Source organism: Callorhinus ursinus, unplaced genomic scaffold, assembly GCF_003265705.2.
Source record: "Callorhinus ursinus isolate GAN/ISIS: 27379988/994484 unplaced genomic scaffold, GSC_fseal_2.0 scaffold14, whole genome shotgun sequence".
NCBI lineage: Eukaryota > Metazoa > Chordata > Mammalia > Carnivora > Otariidae > Callorhinus > Callorhinus ursinus.
Genome location: NW_027397076.1, coordinates 44,248,899 through 44,269,816, shown reverse-complemented (window position 1 = coordinate 44,269,816; position 20,918 = coordinate 44,248,899). Strand labels below are relative to the sequence as shown.

At 40.5% G+C, this 20,918-nt stretch overlaps 1 protein-coding gene across 3 annotated transcripts in view; it reads right to left on the bottom strand.

Annotated features, from left to right (window-relative positions):
• Nucleotides 1–20,918, bottom strand: part of LRIG3 (leucine rich repeats and immunoglobulin like domains 3) — a 45,935-nt gene that overhangs the window by 6,158 nt on the left and 18,859 nt on the right. For all 3 annotated transcript variants that reach the window (XM_025883064.2, XM_073900752.1, XM_073900751.1), the window contains exons 4-14: nt 11,568–11,699; nt 10,877–11,020; nt 9,733–9,876; nt 9,275–9,418; nt 8,726–8,869; nt 7,742–7,822; nt 6,761–6,832; nt 4,513–4,584; nt 3,867–4,030; nt 1,586–1,906; nt 165–446 (exon numbers count right to left, since the gene is read on the bottom strand). In XM_025883064.2, coding sequence (XP_025738849.1) covers nt 165–446; nt 1,586–1,906; nt 3,867–4,030; nt 4,513–4,584; nt 6,761–6,832; nt 7,742–7,822; nt 8,726–8,869; nt 9,275–9,418; nt 9,733–9,876; nt 10,877–11,020; nt 11,568–11,699 — 1,700 coding nt within the window. The remainder of the gene's footprint in view (nt 1–164; nt 447–1,585; nt 1,907–3,866; nt 4,031–4,512; nt 4,585–6,760; nt 6,833–7,741; nt 7,823–8,725; nt 8,870–9,274; nt 9,419–9,732; nt 9,877–10,876; nt 11,021–11,567; nt 11,700–20,918) is intronic.

Here is a 20,918-nt window from a genome sequence, read left to right as displayed (position 1 = left end):
TAATGCACTCCCGACTTCAAAGCTCCTGAGAAGCCCTCTGTTCTCTCTAGGGAAGGGCAGTGTCCTATGGATTACCTCTCACCCTTACAACTCCTGACACTTAGGGCCTTTGGGTGAGCTAGTATCTTTAATTTCTATCACAGAATCAGACAGTAGCCACTCACCTAGGACAGTCAGAGTTGCATTTGCAGAAATGCTTCCTGCACTGTTCTGAGCTGTGCAGCTATAAACCCCGATGTCCTCGATCTTCACATCCACGATAAAGAACACATCATCCTCAGGCATAACATGCATGCGTCTCTCCCTCGCGGCGGGGAAGTCTGTGCCCCCATCCTTTTGCCAGGCTATCTGCGGGGCTGGATGTCCCAGGGCAGCGCACTCCAAGCGCGCCATGGCCCCGGCGCGGATGGTAAGGTCCATGGGGGTCTTGGTGAAGGAAGGGAGCACTGAAATCAGAGAAAGAATGTGGGCATTAGCACTATAGAGTTCTAGAGGTTCATTTTCATTGTTTTTGTTTTTTGTTTTTTTTTAATATATACTTACAAATGCCCCTGCCATAGGTCAGGCTGGGGTTATTTCTGATTGCAAGACAAGGAATCTGAAGTTGAGATGAAGAGATCCCCTCAAGGTTACACACAGGTACAGAAATGATGAAGTCAGGCCGAGACACAGGTCACCTCCTGTACAGACTGAAGGTCTTTCTCCTATTTTCCAGTTACTTTTTAGTTTCCTCAGTAATTATCTGTGAGATCTTGGGCAAATCAATTAATCTCTTTGTACCCTGACCACTCACTTCATCATCATCATCATCATCATATTTTTTTTTAAGTCCCTCCTGGCTCTAACATTCTATGACTTTAGATCTGTGTTTTGTCCTACAATTTTAAACTCAAAATTGTTCTATGCATCAGACCTCAGCAATCATTTATAAAATGAATGCATTAATGAATCATATACAGGAATCTTCTACCATGGAAGGTACAAATGATTAAATAATACAGTGGTGAGGTTCCTGTCATAAAAGAATGTATTTGGGTCACACAGAGCAAACAATTACATATTTTTATTAACAGCAGCTAATACTTATTGCATTGGGTGAGCATTCACTGTATTCCAGGCTAAGTCCTTTACACCAATTATTTTATCTAATTATCATATCTCTGTAAGGTAGGTACTATTGTTCCTAATAGATAGATGTGGAAATGGAGGCACATGAAGGTTAAGTAACTTGATAAGAGTCACACAGCTATAAGCAGGAGTGGCAGGAATCAAACCCAGATCTCTGAATTAAAGGTGGTGTGCTGGAATGCTTCACGGCCTCCCACATCCGACTAATATATTGTGAACTCCCGAAGAGCACAACCCATGGGTGGCTCATCTCTGTGCTACCCGCCACGATGGGGTCCTAAATGCAAGCAACTGCTCACGTAGATACCAAGAATCTTAGTTTTGTGGAGAGAGAGGCAGAGAAAGGGAGGATGAGGTGGGTAGCTGTGAACAGAAGATGAGTTAGGAATAAGAGAAAGAGAGAAAACCAAACCTAAAAGGTGTCTTTAAATGCAAATGGAAAAGTTAGATCACATACTGTTTACTGTAAGCTTGGCTTTGACAGAGTAGGATGAACCGAAGTGATTGGAGATGACACACTGATATTTCCCTTCACTGGTAAATTCCACGTTGCGGAGCCGGAGAATGGTAGTATACTCCATCACCTCGCCACCTTGGGCCCGCAGGTGTGCATAGTTTTCCATTTCGGCATCATGCAGCAGTTCATTGTCTTTTTTCCAAGCAAAAGTCATCGGGGAGTCGCTGCTGCTGGCGGCTGAGCAGATAAAACTCAAATTGGAACCTTTTATTGCCGACTGTGTTTCTGGCTGGACAGTGATCTGGGGTTTAGGAAAATCATCTGTTCAAGATGGAGAGGGGGAAACAGGACAATTTTAAGGCCTAGGAGTCCAAACACTACTCAGTTTTTAATATCAAGAAACTCAAAACAAGTGAGGGCTTAGGTTTTACCCTTTGTGTATGTTTCATAGATGGGCTAACAGTCCTCATGTTGAAATGATGGCCTGGGACAGTGTTTATATTCAAAAATAATAGTCTCATCTCAGTTAATGATTGATAAATAGGTGTCGATCTCTATTTGAAGTGAACAAATTAGTTTATAGTTTATCCTAGGCCCCTTATGCTTTTTAAAATATAAACACAAGAAAAAATCAGCTAAGAAACTTTTAGGCTCATGCATCATCCTTAAACGCTACCGGTAGGAAGTGCAATTTTTCCCATGTTACCCACAAATAAGCAGCAGAAAAATTAAGAAATCAATATCACTAAAGACAGCAATTAACACCCCATTTACCAAAAACAGAACCCATATTAAAGAGCAGTAATTTTTTAGATAGAGTTGAAACAGTCCTCAGCAAAAGAAAAACCATCTCTCAAACTCCCTGTTGAGACCCTGGCTTCAGCATGGGGTTGCGGGTGGACCATCAATCAGGCACTGTCAGAGCTGCATGATAATTAGAGCTGGGCAACTCTTTCATTCCTAACGGTTATTTTTAGTTCTCTGTGACTTTTCGGAGAAGTTACCTTTTTTGAACTGCAGTTTCTTGGAGATGGTCTAAACCCAAAAGGAAACAGCTTACATCTACCAAAATGTATTATCTGGGTGCTCTGGAAAAAGGACACTCGCATGCCTGTGTGTGTGCGTGCGCGCATGCATGCGTCTGAACGAACGGGCTTTGGGAATGCTCTGGAAACTCCAATGCTGCTCACTTCCAATAACATGTTGTCATCAAGATGGTTTTTTCTTCTGTATGATTATTCTAGAATTCTCATCTGATAAATCAATGTTTAGATTCACAATGGAGGGACTGAAAGAAAAATCTAAAGATACCATATACACGTCCCCATATAATAGAGTTCGTATCTTGGGACTAGAGAACTGCGAAATAAGCACCATGGGAAAGGCATGGCTCAGGCCCTTCTAGACAAATGCCAAAAGCTTATTTAGATCCAAAAGCTCCATCAGACATTTTATTTCCAGAAACTGTTGGCACTGTTTAATGCTGCAACCTAAAAAAAAAGTATTTTTCTTGTACTTGACTAAACAATCGTAGGCAAAGCAGTTTCAAATAAATTTTTAAAGGCCAACGTAAAATTAGGTTCTGTAATATCTTAACACACATGCTAAAATTTAAGCTAACTTTGATTTTGTGTTCTATATGCACATTTATTTTTACAAAGGTCTCCATGGCAGTGAAGAGTAAACAGCAGTGTAGTGTAGTCCACAGAAGCCTGCACTAGGAAGAGGAGAACCTGGGGTTTCGATCTGGATCTGCTGACTAGCTACGTGAGGTTTGAAATTTCTAGCGCTGAGATTCTTAGACGCTAAAACAATGGACCTTACGCTGACTGATAACAAATTCAAACTTTCTCTTACATGTAATGCTTTAACCACTAGGAGCAAAATTTTTAGCAGCCTGTAAATCACGCTGATAACTTTCTCCCTGTACCCCAACATGCAGCATTGATACGGGTTAGTTCAGTGTCTCCACAAGCCAGTCAGCAGACTTCCCACTTCATAGACGCAGATACTGAGATTTAGGGAGGAGGTGGGGTTGCAACTGCCCATCAGTTCTCCTAAGATCTAAGGTCCTCGCGTTCCACCCAACCCCCTGATGTCCAAACAAAGACATTTAAGGAAACTCTTTCTCATCTGTAACATTAAAATCATCAGCACGCTATAGATCCATTTTCATCTACCTCAGCAGATATAAAAGCTTCATTAAGAGAACATAAGCTTATTCAAGACCATTCATTGGAGGGAAAAAAAGAATGAAGGCAGAGGCAACAGTTACACTCACCACACACAAAGCCATCTGGGCTAACAGCAAAAATACTTCTTCCTTTTAGCAGCTGAGGATGGGCACAACTGGCATTTACAAAGCTCTGAAAGTTGTTCTCTGCCACCCACTGTGGGAGCCATTTTAGTTGGCAATCGCACAAAAGGCTTGATGTATTTAAATGCCTGAGGAGAGTAATTACGTTCAATTTGTTTTATATGAAATGCAGATTCTACGAGTAAACTAACTCAAGTAAATATTAACAAAGCAATGAATGTGGAAACAAAATACACACACACCCCATGCAATAAATATTCTCTAGTCCATCTTAAAATGTACGAAATGTATTAGCACCATGTTGTTTTTCTTACTGACCTACTATGAGGGAGAAATGCTGATATATTGAAAACACCTCACTCCTGAAGGCTTGCTATCATGATCAGGTCCCACAAATTTAAATTGCAAATTCATAACAGAAACAAAAAGAAACTTCTCAACAAAAGGAACAAATCACCAACTCCCTTTGCTTTCTGGTATGAAAATTAAGTAATGCTAAGAACGCAACAGATACGATTTATAGACACGTGATCTCGGCTGACATGCCCCCTGACGGCTTCCCTGACACCACGTTTCATTTGAAACTCTTGGAAAGAAAAGGAAAGCTTACAATTGCTGAAGTTTCTTCATTTGTGAAAATGCATTGCCTTGTAATGACATGATTGCGTTGTCACTCAGATCTCTGAAAACAACCAAATTGAATACATTAGAGGGAATCATGGTCACTGCCTGCCTCAGGCAAAAGCTGGGCCCACACTGTCCACCCCATTCAACAACCTACTCCATGTGCTGAAATGCACCAACTGGGCAACTCCAGAAGAACCCATTAGGAAGCTTGGATCAAAGAATACGAATATTTGTATCAGAGGCAGGTTCTGTTATAGTTAAAAAGATTTGCTTTATATCATCATGTCCAGGTGATTTGACTCATGGAGGCCTAAGCTGTTCTGTATTTTTTTTTATAGTTTTATGGTTTGTTCTGCCGTATTATTTTGTTGTGTTTCTCAATATCCAAGTTAGTAACCAATAGTAACTTTTAAATACACAAGTAAAATTTCTCATAGTTACGCTTTTTAAAAAACCCATCATGTATAAAATACTTTCTATGACATGCACTGCGTTAAATGATTTACACATTTACATAGTATTACATTTACTCCTCATAGCAACCCAAAAGAATATGGTTTTACTACCTCGTTCACCATGAAAGGGGAAGATGTGAACTCAATTATTTTCCATTTCAAAACCTACGCTCTTGGTCAGGAGCCCATTCTGCCACACGCAACTCACCCGTAGAGAGAGTAAGGCCTTCAGACAAGATGTACTCGCTAAAACACACTCTGGGTAGGACATTTATAAAACCAGAGAATATTCTAGGCTGACTTTATTTTTAACTAGTGCTTACAGGCAGTTTGAATTAAAGCACTCTCCACAATGGTTACTACTCTGTTTTTCTTTATGGGGTCAGAGTATACATAAAGGATTTTGAATGAGACGAAGGGTAACAGAGGACAAAGGTACCAGACACGGGCAGAGAGAGAGGCTGGGGGAGTCAAGACGGTTTAAAAAACCGCAGCAGAGGTTAATACTCCAATGATCCACTAATTCCACTTTCCCAGAAAGGGAATGGGTCAGATGACAAACCCTTTGGCTAGTTTCCCTTTGAAAATAATTTGTTTCAAGAAGTCCAGCAACACTGGTCCGCCCTTCCAAATTCTGCTTTGCGGAATCATCTGACTCCAGCCTGAATTGCTTCTGTCAGCATGACTAGCAATCCAAACCGCCCTCAAACGAATAAATGAGTCAGAAGACAACAAGGTGGTCACAGACAACGGCGAAACCGTCCCTCTCAACACACAGTGCAAATGTGGGTTTGCCCAAATGTGTTCCGAACTTCTTCTGTCCAAGTTAATAGATATTAAAACTTTTGGCTATAAACATGCCCTACTAGAGTGGAGATACTTTACATCACTTTGTACTTTTTCTGTACAAGTGGAAATAACCCCATGGTTTTGAGAAGCTGGTTGGTTGCGTGCTCATGCAGGTTTTGGCTCCTATCAAGGTTGGCTAGCTTGCCCTCCTAGTGGGTGGAAATATACCTGCGTCCCTAACTGTCATTTCAAAAACGTGTGAGGGGGTGGCGCAGAGGCTACGAAGACAAGAGCTAGTGTGGCACAAGGACACACACGGACAGTAGAGGCAGCCCTGGTGTGAGTCCTGCCTCGGGCAACTGCGAGCCGATGTGCTGGTAGCAGAACCGAGTAAGAGAAAGAACAAGGGTGGAAAAACAGGTTTTATGTTTTATAATTAAACAACAGCAATGACTCATAGAAGTCTCAAAGTAGTGTCACTACCCTCCTAATGTCACCCCTAAGGACCATGGGAAATTGCTTTTTTAATCTTTAAAATGCAAGTCACCATCTTAACTGTTCAGCAGAATCAATGGATACTCAAAACTTCCACTTCTTAAAAGTAAAGGTAACAGGAGCTACTGGATAATTTTCGTATGAGGATTAAATGAGACTATATATAAATACCTGGCATAATGCCTGATGTATAGTAAGTGCACAATAAATGGTAGGTTTTTGAAAATTACATATATCACTACTTAAGAAAAATAACTAACTCAAAGAAAACCCAATAATGTATAGTGATGTCCTCAAATGCAAAGGAAAATGTTTACCTATATACTTTCATATAGATACATAAATAAACTGGTAGAGAATAAGCAGATGTGTAAATATACTTTATGGTACAGAGAGAATGCCAACAAAATTAGATTCTAGTTTATCTTTCATGACACATAGATAGATAACCATCTTAGGCTCCTTTAGGGTAACGAAATTCCAGTCACTCACAGATGTTCTAATGCGTCCAAACCGGTAAAGGCTTTTTTGGTAATAGATCGAATCCGGTTTCCCTGGAGTATTCTGAGGGGGGGGGAAGAAAGTTACAATGGAAGAGTTAAAGCTCCATTTGGGGGTGGAATTCTCATCAAAAGAATTTCTTTTAAAATCAATAGGGGAAAAAAAATCATTGTGAACAATTCTATTTTCTTCAATTAAATGATATACCCTGTACAAACGTATTCATGCCATCTATTTCAGTAATATAATTCAGCATGGTCTCAAAGCATTCAACAGAGAACCAGCAAATATAGGTATTCAGTAAGTTAGTCCGGCGGTTAAACTAAAGACGTGATTTTCAAAGTCTTCTTAGGAGGAGGTAGAAACTTCCTTCCAGGTAAATGGTCTCAGAACTGTAATTAGTAAAACAGACAATAGTGGAGGTCTTCTCCTTACGCTCCCTCCCCATAGACAGTTTCATCATCCACGGAAGTTTAGGGCTATATGGAACTCGATTTGAAAACTTAAGACACAGGGTCTGGCCACGGACAGGGCCACTGTAAGGTGAACAGAAGCAGCTTTCTGCCTGTACTGCCTGGAGCCTACTGCAGTGTTACCAGTGGGCACTGGGGCTTGCCACTTACAGACTCTGTGACCAGAATGCAACGCTGAAAGTTCCAAAATGGTGAGATCAGGAGTGTCCTTCCACACAAGGATAATCCCAAGATTCTAAGCACTTGAAACAATTTAACATTCTGGGCTGGATATTAAAAGAAGTCACAACTCACCAAAGTGTTGAAGAAAACCGCCATACCAAGGAAGAAAAGCTAATTAATACCCATCTTGTATAACAACACTGATCTGGGGAGATGACCAAGGGAAGCGACCAGATTCAGCCTCTAGTTCTAAACTCTCTCAAATCTCAGCCTGCAGAATGGACTTCAATGGGTGTAGGTCAGACAGGGAGGCAACCATGAAGCAAATCCTACTCACAGCCGCCTCAGTTTGTCAAGCCCAGAGAAAGCACCGTTCATGTCTTCAATAGTCCAAGAAATTTCATTGTTCTTCAGATCCCTAATTATAAGAAGAAATGTTACTGAAACTGGTACCAGGCGCTTAACAAAAGATATAAGCATTCTCCTTAAAGAGATGCTCAGAAAGCTAAGATTGCCACCCAGGTGGCATGTAATTCGTAATAAATTCCTCATAATCCCCCACATCATCTCCACCCGTTTCAAAACAATAGAAGACGCCTTCCCTCTCCCAACACTAAGTTTTTGCCCCAAATCAGGACAGTTGATTCTGTCCCATTAATTCCTCTATCAAGATGACTCAATTCTGAAAGACCTGAACAATCTGAAAAATACATTAAACTTTAAAAACCACTGCTCCAACCACACAAGTAGGAGCTGGCCAAAGCACACAGCTTGTCTTTCAATTATGTAATGCTTCAAATAGTGAACAGAGCAAAAGTTTCTGACAGTGCAAAAACAAAAAGCCCGTTGCACAACATTAAAATGAACATTTCAGAGATTCTTCAAAGGTCAATTAATCTAACTCTGTCTTCTTCCTCTTAGGACGGAGATCAAGTCTGGATATGATAAACAGGCATCTTCTTTTGCTGCCCTTTGTATATCTTTTATGTTCTGTGTACTTTTACTTAATCTGCATTTTTATAAAGAAAAATCAGTGGATTTGAAATCGTTTCCCTTTTGAGCAGTTACCAACTTCCTGGAGATCCTGAGAAGGCTAAGTGTAATCACCAAACCAATCTGATCATTGTCCTTTTTAATCCCTCTAAGAAACACATATGGATGAAATGGACTGATTCTAATCAAACTGATCTGGGAAAGATTAAGACACTACTTTCTGAGTCTGTACATATTTCCTTCACAACAAAGGAAATCTGCTTGGAGAAAAGTGGGCACGTTTAGGAACCAATTAGGTTCATGTATGGAGAACAAAATGTGTACTTACAAAGTCTTTAAACTGGAAAGCCCCCGGAAGGCACAATCAGCAATGTAGCTGACTTTGTTATTCCCAATGTGCAGTGTATTTAGTAAGCTTAGGCCCAGGAAGCTTGAATCATCCAACCTCGACAAGTGATTGAAAGTTAGGTCCCTGTAAAAACAAAAAACGAAAATCAAAAACAAATAATAGCCTTTATTTTCCTATTCAACACAATGATTTGTTTTCAAACAACAGGTAATATATGTAACCACAATAAGCCTTATTTTAACACTCTGCCTTCTTCATAATACTCAGGTAAACATTATTTCTAATACTAGTAATTAAAAAAATTCTCTTTATTTGAAAATAACCATCACTGATTTAGCCCATGTGCCCTAGAACTCAAGTAGCACAGTTGGCTTCAACTTATCACAACAAAAATATGACTAGGTTGCATGTGAAAAAAGCTGTCACCTTGGAAACTTTGTTATGAAAATTTCACAGATCAGTGGTAAGAAGCTCATGCTCTGGCATGATCCCTGCTTTCGAACCTGAGGAGAATAAAAGGCAACTCACAGCTCACTGAGTTTCTGGCAGAACTCCCAGGCATCAGGGCTGATCCTGTTGATGGCATTTTGGCTGAGATGAAGTTCCTGCAGCATCAGCAAGCCGTAAAGCCAGCCTTTGGTAATCTCTGTTAGGTTGTTATGGTCCAGCTGCCTACATTTACAATAAGAATCAAAAGCAGGATCAAAAGTTCATTATCTAGTCTCTTCAAAGGAGACATATGATTACAACCTATTACATATTCCTATTGTTACAAGATGTTTAGCTTTTGCTACATAAAGACCTCAGCAAAAAATACCATGGCTTATAAATTCTTGGTCATGTTACCTGAAACAAAACCGAGTATTAAATTATAAGATTGTAAATTATGAGATTTTAACATAGGATTTCAAATAAAGCTAGTGCATGTTCACCGAGCACTCCACGATCATACTACCGAAGCAGGAATTGTGATAAGCCACACTTACAAGATCTCCATGTTGCTCAGCCCCCAAAAAGCTCCATCCATAAGTTTTGTTACTCCATTTCTTTGCATTTTCAGAGACTTCAGAGCACCGAGCCCTTGGAATGTGAGCCCATCTACGTTTTTAATCTTGTTCCGGTTCAGTTCACTGCATTGGATAGAACAGTTAAACAGCTTGTATGACAAAATTCTGGAGGTGGTAATAAAATGTGACATTACTACAATATAGTTAAACCAGCCCGTATTAAATTACATAGAAGGTTTTAAATTTCTAAACATTTTTATTGAGAAGAATTTGGATTTATTAGCAGGGAGTGAATTTCCTCCTGAAATGTGTGATATATTTTTGGAATAGTGAAATATTGAAACTAGACTACGCTTTACTTTCTAAAATGCTTATCAACTCAGTGTATTTGTTTTTAGATTATCCAGAGGGAGTATACTGAATATTATGTTAAAACATGAAGTCTATTCAGGGGCAGGGCTTATTCTGCTTACAAAAGTTGGTTACTCTCTCTTTCACGGTTCTTTTTCTGTTTAATGCTTTCTCTTCAAGGCAGTCATTTTCAACCTTGGGTGCACACTGAAATTGCCTGGAGAGTTTTAAAAATTACCGAAGCCTGGATCTTACCCCCAGAGGTTCCCATAGAATTGGTCTAGGGTGTGGCCTGGACATTGGGATTTTTAAAAGCTCCCCAGTGCCTATAATGTGAAGCCGAGGTTGAAAACCACTATATCGTAGGAGCCTGTTCACAGATCATTCCACCACTATTAACGAGACAGCTCTTTGCAGCCACTTAAGCTATGAGAGCCTCCTGGAGCTGCCGGTGTTATTTTCATGAACCGCAGCTGTTGGGCGTCACCATGATTTCGCCAGTGCCACAATGATGCCTTTGTATGGAGATCGTTCAATGATGACACTGTTCATTCCTTCAGTACCAATCGAACCTGCCCCGTCAGGCAGGAGTTTGCACTAGGTGACTGTGAAGGCTCTTTCCGATTCAGAAGTTCGGCCACTCTAGTTCTCACAGGGAAGAGAGCCACACCTTGCTTCTAAACTCCTTCGGTCACGTTGTGGATTTTAGGCAACAGACCCCAAGGGTTTAGAGGAGATGAAGAAACACTGTCTAGGAGAACATCTTACTTACAGGTGCTGCAGTCGGGGCAGTTTAAACATCTTCGGTGGGATAGCTGAGATGCGGTTCCTGTTCAGTTTCAACACCAGGAGCGTGCTGGCCAGATGGTCAAAATACCCGGGTTCCATTAAAGTGACTCGGTTGCTGTTGAGATACCTGTTAAAAGGGTGAAGATGAGCTTCTCCTTCTGGCTCTTTGGAAAGTTAAAACACATACATTCTCTGTGTTATAATCTCCAGAGGACCTAACCATCATTTGTATCAATGGGCACTAAAAAATTAAGTCTTTGGGTCCTTGTGGACCAACGTTGACTACGATTCACGCGTACTGCTAAGGAAAGGGTGACTGGAGTACTTGAAAGGTGTGAGAATTTGTTACAGACGCTTATCCAACTTTTAGAAAATTCACTTATTAATGAAACGGAGTGGTTTAATTTTTTAAAGAGGCACTTTTAATTCCACATGGTTTTTCTAACAAAGGATGCCTAATTTTTTGTAATCCGAAAAGTGCAACAACAAAATAAAGACTGTGGTTATTTGGGTTTACGGTAAATTACACATCAGTAAGAAAGTTATGTTATTGATAACCAGCAGTTAAAGAAAAAGGCAGATTTTGTTACATCTTAAAGTTGATTTTTTTTTATTATTATGACATGGTATTTTCATCATAGGTGAGTATTTTTGTTAAAGAAGACTTGACTTACAGATATTTGAGCTGTAGAGGCAGAAGGGGAGTTTTAAGCTCTGTAATATTATTGCTGCTCAGGTCCAAAGTTTCGAGGGACTGAAATTGTTTCAGATGTTCAGGTAATATTTCAACAATTCTGTTTCCAGCTCTGGAATTTAAGGATGGCACAGGTGACAGGGTTAATAATAATACAACAATCTGAAAGGTGAGAAATATTTTCTATTCCTAATTTGTTCTTCAGAAATAATGGAAAACTACAGTTCTAAAACTGTACTTTTAGAAGTTAAACAGCAATTTTTGTCACTTTAATTTCACCTTAAATAGTAAATCATATTAGAATGTATGAAAGCAATCCCATATAAATCTGGGTGTGTTTAACAGCTGTGGTTATCCAAACGCTAAGCACTTAAAAACCGTCTGATTTTTATCTTTTTTTTTTTTTTTATGGTCACCAGTCCATCTTCCTTATCATTTTATTAAATGGTATATAAATTGACTAACACTGAGTTGGTATTCCAGGCACTGATGTGTTAGTTCCCTATTCTTTTTCTTGATTCCTAATCTATTTCTACTTCTTCTCCTGAACAGTACCCATATGACAGGTACCAACGAACTTAAAATACTCATCAGATTGGGTTTTTTCTTTTCTTAAGCCGTGCGAGAGAGCTCTCTCTTCAAGAAATAGCAAGTTTCAGGGTATTGCCATAGTCTTCGAAACCAGTGGATATGCTCCAGGGCTTTGAATATTATAAAGGTTATTACATAAAAGCACACCAGTCTAAATAATCTCTATTTAATTAGATTAATACAGTTTGACATTAACAGTCTTAAACACCAGACCATGATGACCAATATGGTAGCCACAGGTAGCACTTTAAAAATTAAAATTAAAGGTTAAAATTCAGTTCCTTAATCACAGTAGCCACATTTCAGGTTCTCAACACCCACATGTGCTTGGTGGCTGTCAAATGGGTCAGTGCACATACAGAACATTTCATCACTGAAAGTTCCATTGGTGAGCCCTATACTACACCACAGATGAAAAACAAAACAAAACAAAAGAGGCCAAGTCAAATCTCTTAAAAGGTCAACAGTACAACAGCTTTCAAGGGGAAATTCAACACTAAATGACAATCTTGCGAGAAAACAGGAATCAAACTGATGTGCAAGCCATCTTATTTGTCATATTAGATCAGGGAGCCTGGACTTTTTAGACCATCATTTGGCAGGGGAAAACAACATGTCAACGTGGCAAGGCCAGGAGGAAAACAAAGTCCACTTCCAAAGAAGGTCTCTTTACAAACCCATGGAACGATGAAACAACCTGAAGGCTCTAGGCAGAACTCTATACGTGATATGTCACACACTGCTGTTTTTATACACAGTCTATGGGTAAGCCTCATTTAATGAGAAAACTTAGGAAATACATCTCATGTGTGTGTCTTTCTACCAATACCGTATTTCTATAGTGCTTTGAGAGTTTCATTATAACACACAGGCCTCTCACCATCTCAGAAGGTCCTTGAGTTAAGAGTACCTCGTGTATTTTTCACAAAAATCCTATGCTGCGTTCTGACACAGCACTTTCACGCTGCTGGTCTTCTCTGCCATACTCTGAACTCCTCTGAAGTAGGGGGATAGGTCTCTACCCCTCTGTCCTGGACTGCATATGAAACCTAAGAACGTTGAGAACACCTCAAATGTCAAGCTGAGGCTAAGCATTGTTCATATAGTATGCCATTTAATCACAGAAATGTCTCTCTAGTAATTATAGATAATTGTAAAATTAGGAAACTAGAGCTTTTAACCTACGAAGGCATATTGGTCCCAAAGCAATTGCTGAAGGCTTGTTTCATAGAATACACTGTCAAATATATTTTGGCAATTAAGTTCTTATTGGAGATGCACCCCCAGAAAGGGCCACAACTTCTCACCCTTGCAGAAATGCTGAACTTCTGGTTTCAAACTAATGTGGGAATCAACACTGGCTCATGGAGCCATCACCATGCCAACGCTAAGGATGCCCTGGAAATAGGGTCTCCCCAGTCTTGCTTGCACCCCAGGAAGACAACCCAGGGGTGTGCATATGTTTGCCATCCACCAGAGGAGAAGACCAACTTCCTGAATACGTGCCAATGTCAGGTGCTGACTTCCCCACAAGAACGAACAATAAAGGGAGAAAACAGGTTGGACCTTTTCTATTTAAACAACAAACAAAACTTCTCAAAACATTGTTAAAATCCTCCAATATGTTATTTTTAAGGACTGCAGGGAATCATGTGTTTTGATCCAAGTCATCAGGGAATCTAACTCTACATTCTGAAGTTATCCTATACAAGGTAACAGGCATAGGTGATATATCTTAAAAGCTGAATTTGTGATTACAGTAAGGTTAAAAAAAAGGGGGGGAGGGGATTTAACAGTACTATTTACAAGTAACAAATATCAAACCCCTTAGTCTCCCATAAAGTCTTACAGACTTTGTTTAGAGTCAAGTCAGCCATGACCTCTGATTTTGACCATTTCCCACATCTGGATTTGCCAGTGTATAAACTCCTTGATCTAGTTGTGAGGTACAGGGTAATGCAAGCGAGACAATTAGTCAGTTTCTAGATCCCGGAGATGGATTTAGTCCAAGAGAGAAGCCACGGGGCCTTAGGGTCAGGGTGTGTGGGTTAAACAAAACCACACTTTAGGGGACAAAAATGCTCTCTTAAACACATAACCCAAATGTTTGCATTACCAGGATGTCCTCCCACAAACAGCAGAGTAACCCTGAAATGCTCCCCTCTCTCCAATGCCCTCCCCTGTGCCTAGTCACTGCCTCCCATCAAACTCTGCATCTGGTTGTGGCCCCCAGGCTGTCTGAGGCTTGTACAGCCACACTCAACATTTAGCAACACAAAGAAAGTGCTCAGCTAGAGATTTTTGCAATAAATTGAACAAACTGGTTTTTTGTGGGAGAGAGAGGGAGACCCACAGGTGTCTATCACGTTGGTCAAATAAGGCTACGAGTTAGATAACAGGCCATACAATCTTTGGTTTATATGTTCGTTTGTTTATTAAGTAATTATGAACAAGGTATTAAAACTGCCAATTACTTGAGTGACGAATAAAATTTTCCTTGCAGTTAAAGTATGCTCCAGCCAAAGCCAGCAATTTCCTGAACTGCACACTTCCTAAATTGCAGTGTGAAAGTGCTCAGTTACAGATGGAGCGTGCACAGTGCCCTCTTTGTCAGACCTGCTTCCTTGCACAAAAATCCCTTACAACTGCCAGGATAATAGTCCCTGTATCACAGAATTCTAACTCTGTGCTAATGGAACTGAATTATATCCAAATACCAGCTTCATATTAGCTCTCAGACTAACTGACAAATAACCACCTGATTTGTCCCAGTTAACAAAACAAACTTGCTCTATATCATGCAAAAGTTTTTAAAAAAGGAGACAACGCCATTAAAACTAGATTGAAAAATCTTTTTAATCACCTAAAACCCTCAAAATAAACATAATTCTAATAGAGTTGGTCATGAATAGCCGCTTCTAAAAGACAAAGATTCAATTCAACTCCAGCTTTAATTTTTCTCCAAATACGGATAAATGCCAAAACTGACGAACACACTGAAAGCACTGCGGTTAATTAATATTTTTGGCAGGATGTACAATGCTTTAAGAAAACAAACAAACTGTGTGAATACCTTTTTCCATGACTTGATGTGGAAGTACCATCTTTCCATTGTTCAAAAATCACAGTATGTAAGTCGTGTAAGTATTGGAAGGCATTGCAACCTTGTGCAAATCCACCTCAAAAGGACACCGAACATTTTGGTCATCTGTGTCTGCTGACAGTACAAGGCGGTCCAGGGTCAAATCACTGCCGAGGTCAAGTAGAATTAGTCCCTTATGGGCACGCACACACCTGGGGGCTTGGTCTGTAGGAGCACAGATGGTTCCCTCAGGCATCCAAGAGGCCACAGGAAAAACAGGAGTCCCAGGTAGTTCACTCAGCCTTCGCTTCTCAGGCTCAACCATAACGGTTTCACTGTGCTGCTAATTTCCCCTTTCAACCCACTTTGCCAAATACCTTTAAAATGCAGAACCAATCAGAGCCTGCCATTTTCTTACGGTGGTATTTGCTCTGAGAGTGCTGGAGAGCTAATGAGGAACAAGATGGATACGGTCCCTGACCTCAGGGAGCTTATGTTCTAGTGGGGAGAAGAGGCCGGCAGATGGAAGCGGTCACCACGGCGATAAGTGCCGTGCTACGGGGGCAGTGGAAGAAGAAGCAACAGCCTCCCAAAAAGTGGTGGGAGGGGTCAGCAAAACTTACTACAGCAAGGAGACAGGCTAGTGTTCCAAGCAGAAGCAAGTGTGCGGAAGGGAAGGCTTCCCTTTGAGGAAATGGAAGAAAGCCCTGATGGCTGGAGTAGAGAGTTCATGGGTGAAGACTGGGGAGAAGATGAAGTCCATGGGTGAGGTAGCTGAGGGAGGAATGTAGGTTAAGTGGGACCCTGTAAACCTCGCAGGCACTGGGCCTTTATCTTGGGGGAGCAGGGCAGAAGATTTCAGATATGGGGTGACAATATCAGACACGCAGTTTAGAAAGTGTGCTCTGGCAGTAGTGGGTAGAAACACTGGCGGGGGACAGGCATGACCAGGTGCAGGAGCACCAGCAGGTGCAGGGGACCAATGACAATTTGTTGGGACAACAATGACCTTCTGCCTAGCGATCCACTTTGGGGGTGAAGCACCACTCTGCATCTGGTTCCCCAGAGCACAGGGTGTGCTCTTCTCCCTGCTTGACACAGAGGCTCAGGTTTCCAGCTCTGCAGCCTCTGGACACTGAAACCCAGTTCGGCACTACTAGAGTTCCCACCCACTCTCCATTACCGCTTCTGTGTGTGTTGCTGACGTGGAAGGCCTTCTAAAGTGTGTGGTGCAGACTGGGATTCCAGCTGGCTCAGGTGTGAGATGCTACTGACCATTTTAATGTCTGTTGTCACTGGGAAAATGGACAAGTGTGTTATTCCCATATACAAGATTGTGCTCATTTGTTCTGATCCTCTGAACGCCTGCACTGAGTGTAAACCCAGACTAAATTATAACAGTAAAATAAAAGTTATGAGGTTAGTGACGTATCACTCGGTAAGATGATGATTGGTTTTACTGTCTGACTCACTCCTATCTCCACAAAGCCTAAGAGTCTCAAAAGAATTTCATGGACCCTAAAGTGGATATAAAACGGTGTCAGTTCATTTCCAGAGTCTAAAAGGAGAGTGGAATATTCTTTGTGAGGAACCAGAATATCGGGTTTTTTCCTACTGGAATTCCTGAACCAATTAAACTGCAGCCTCTTGATGAATAAGAAATATCTGTCAATAGTTTCAACTGTCTCCTACCTATTATAGATGTTAACAGGCAGCTTAAAGCTTTGCCACTGTGATGTGTGAAGAAAGACGTGTAATCTTAGCTATGTAAGAGAAAGTTATGTGCGTGTGGCATTGACCTTTTAGAGAAGGTGTGCACAGCGAAGCTTACTTTGAAACCATTTTTTATATGTTGCAATGCCCTCTCTTCTTAGAATGCATCACTCTAACCACACCCCTTGAGTCCAATTCAGTTAGTGTAGCTAACAAATGGCTGAAGCTGTGGTCATTCTACACAGCCATAGAGAAAGCATACTAACTGTATTGACTGGGACAGTCAGCCTGGCTCCCAGGAAATACTGATTTCTATATATAACTTGCAAGCAAACACGTTAGCACCCATTTATAAAAGAATTACAAGTTGTTAAAGAAAACACTACATTTTTGCAAATACATTAAAAAAGAAAAGGTCACTTACATTTCCAACAATAACTTCTTCATCCCCCAACTAAATGCTTCCTTGAAAACCACCGTGGCTGGAATAACTAACACCCGATAATGTTAGGCTTCTTTTAACAGAGAGACTTGGCAAGCAAAAGAACCTCTCCCATGCAGATAAAAATAAACTGTCTCTGCTCATCTTTTTTCTAAAAAGATAATTAAGAAGTTTCATTAAAAGAACACATGTTCAGACTGGTCCATTGGCACTGTGGCATCAAAGAATAAAGCCAACTGAGGGAACTTTTGCAAGGAGAAAGATTCTTGATTAAGAACTAATGATACTAAGCAGCAAATGGGCCACTGTAAGGAGCAAAGAGTCCGTTCTTTCAGCTAAAAGCCAGGTCAACATAAAATATAATTGCCCTTTGGATCAACAACATGAATAAAGATGGTCGTAATATTTTAATACAGACATCCTACAACCATCAGGGCCATATTTATGTGCCAATTATAATACATGTTAAAAATGAAAAAAGAAAGAGGGGTCAAAAGCCCATTTTCACCACGTAGAAAACAACACTTTTGGATCCCCAAGTGTGAATTCAATTTAGTTCTTTATGTAAACACAAATTTAAGGGTGAATCCCTTAAAATTTAAGATGCCAAAGATACTTACTGAACAAGTATTTTAATCTGAAATGATTTAATTATGTACAATAAAAATTAACTGTGACCAGTGCTTCATCCAGAAATTCTAGATCAAGCTTTAGAATGGCTGGTAAGGATTTATCCGAAGTGTGGTTCAAGATGTACATGTACATCAGAAAACGGTACGACCATTACAGCTACCGGCCAAAAGAAGGTAAAACTGCCATTCCAGACATTAACCGACCAGTTAAAAGTAGGATCTTGTTGAAAGAGCAATTCCAATCACAGTTCCCTAGCAAGGGGATTTTGATTCTCTTCTCGGTTGTATTTTGATTTACTAGACTTTGTGGACCTTGATTTTCTCACCTGTCAAGCAGGGGGACATTGAATGGAATGATCTCAGGCACGCCTAAGGAGCTGTGATTCTGGATTTGGATGACAAGCCCTGCAGAAGACCAGATTTGCTACAATGGCTCAGGCAACCATTATGTAGAAAATGGAGTGTCTTGCAGAACCCGCCTTGCTCTGGGGGGACTTCACCTCTGTTGGAAGTCCCACTGCCTGGCTGCCCATCTTCATCCTTGGTTTCCTCCCTCATTTTCCTGGAGCATATCCTCCACTAGCGTTCCAAGAACCCATAAGCAGAGGTACGTCCCTCAATGTTTGGAAATGTCTTTATAGGACTGACAGTTTGAGTGCATATAGAATTTAGAAGCCATTCTCCCTTGGCATTTTGAAGACACTGTTTTGCTCTATCCACAGCACTCATGGAAGTACTGAATGAGGAGCCAGAGGCCATTCTGATTCTCTCTCCCCGTGTTTCTCAAACGTGGGCAGGCATAGGAGCCAGGGGGCGGGGGCTTCTCTTCCAGCAGGTTAGATGGAACCTGAGAATCTGCATTTCTACCAAGTTCCCAGGTGATGCAGATGTCGCTGGCAGCACAATGAGGAGAACCACCGTCAACCCCTGCAGGTGACCTGTGTTGTGTTCTATTTTTTTTTCCTCCTCTCAGAGCTTCTCTTTACTCCTGATATTCTGAAACTGTCCAGTGATGTCTCCAGTGTAGGTCCTGTTTCAATTGCTGGCACTCAGTAGGGCCCTTCAACCTAGAGACGTGTTTCTCAGTTCCGGGATACTTTTTTTTGTATGTCTGATAATGTCCTCCATTCTAGTTCCACAGACGTCTCTGTGGAATTCCAATTAGATAGGTGTTAGACTTCTGCCTGATCTTCCTATTTTCTCATTTTTTCCTCTCCCATTTCCCATCCCTTTGTTTTTGGTTCTTGTTTTGGAGAAACTTTTCAACTTTCTTCCAACACTTCTATTACCTTTTAAAGCATCTGTTATATTTTTAACTTCCAAGAGTTCATCCTTTTCTATATATATTATATATATATTATATATTATTCCTTATATAATAAGGAATAATATTCCTTATTATTATTACTACTACTGATTTACCATTCTTTACTTGTTTTATGGATATCACATCTCTTTTCTTTCTGCACATATTAGGTGGTTCAGAGGTTCCCTTTTCCTTCCACTGTCTTTGGTTCTCTTTTTCCATTTATTTCAGACACTGATCTTATTTATTTTTTTAATTTTAGAGAGGGGGAGAGGAGGAGCGGGGGCAGAGGGAGAGACAGAATCTTAAGCAGGCTCCACACCCAGCGGGGAGCCTGACGTGGGGCTCGATCTCCCAACCCTGAGATCATGACCTAAGATGAAATCAAGAGTCGGACGCTTAACTGACTGAGCCACCCAGGTGCCCCGTAGACACTTGATCTTATTTGAAACTTCTACAGAAGTCTGGTGATCACTGGGCTAACCATTCATATTTAATAAAAAGCACTCAAAAGCTTACTGAGGACTGTGTGCAGAACAGACTTGTTGACTGGTGAGTCCCACCACAGACGGCAGAGAGGGGACCTATTTCATGATGGGATCTTCACATGTCTTATTGCTCCAATCTTCCAGTCTCTGGTCTGGTGGGTCTAAGCATGACTGCTAATATCTGGGAGGGCTCACAGGTGAACAAGCTGGGGCAAGGGAGTGTCATCCTCAGGGTTCAGATAAGATTTAATTTCTGTGATTGCAGAATATGCTACCCTCAATCCCCACCCCTTCCTTGCCCAGCTGGGCTTGTGTCCCAAATTCTAGAGACTGTTTCAACTCTCCAGAGGGTAACTTCTAGTCGTCTGCCTATGACAGTCACTAGGATTTGAGTTTTGGAGGATGAGTACGGAGGAGAAACCTGGAGGTCTCATTGCTTCTTATAAAAGAGTTTTAACCTTTCCCCCATTTTCAGTCCTACTCTGCACCCCTACCCTTATGGGCTTTGAATTTCCGAACTCAGAATGGTTCTGCAGAAAAAACAATATGCTGCTTTTGGGATCCACTCCATTTTCTTTTAAGTCAGTTGCAATTTGTCCATTTGCTTGCAAAATGTTTATGACATTTCTTATCTGGACTGTCTTCTTACCTATTTTATCTTTGTTCCTGTCTGTGTGCAGTTTTTTTAGAACTTACTTCCATTTTAAGGGAGTTTTAAGAAAGAGCAGAGTGAAATGAATACATTCAGTCCACTATGCTTAATAGGAAGTCTTCAATAGATATCAAATTAATGAATAAAAATGGCTTTTCTCTAAAAAGCAAAATAAACCACAAAACCTTCCCTCAGAAGAGCTCCTATAATTTTTTACCCCAAAATTCACCCAACTTAAGCTTTGTATATTTTAATGAAAAATTAGCCTATATATAGGATTTTCATTTAAGATTACAGTACAAACCAGAAAACATGACTTTATTGTTCTGAACCTCAAAGTAATAAACAGTTCTCATACAGAAGATTAATTCTTTATGTGAACACATCAGGTTAAATTAATGTTATTTTATTTTCTGATATGGTTC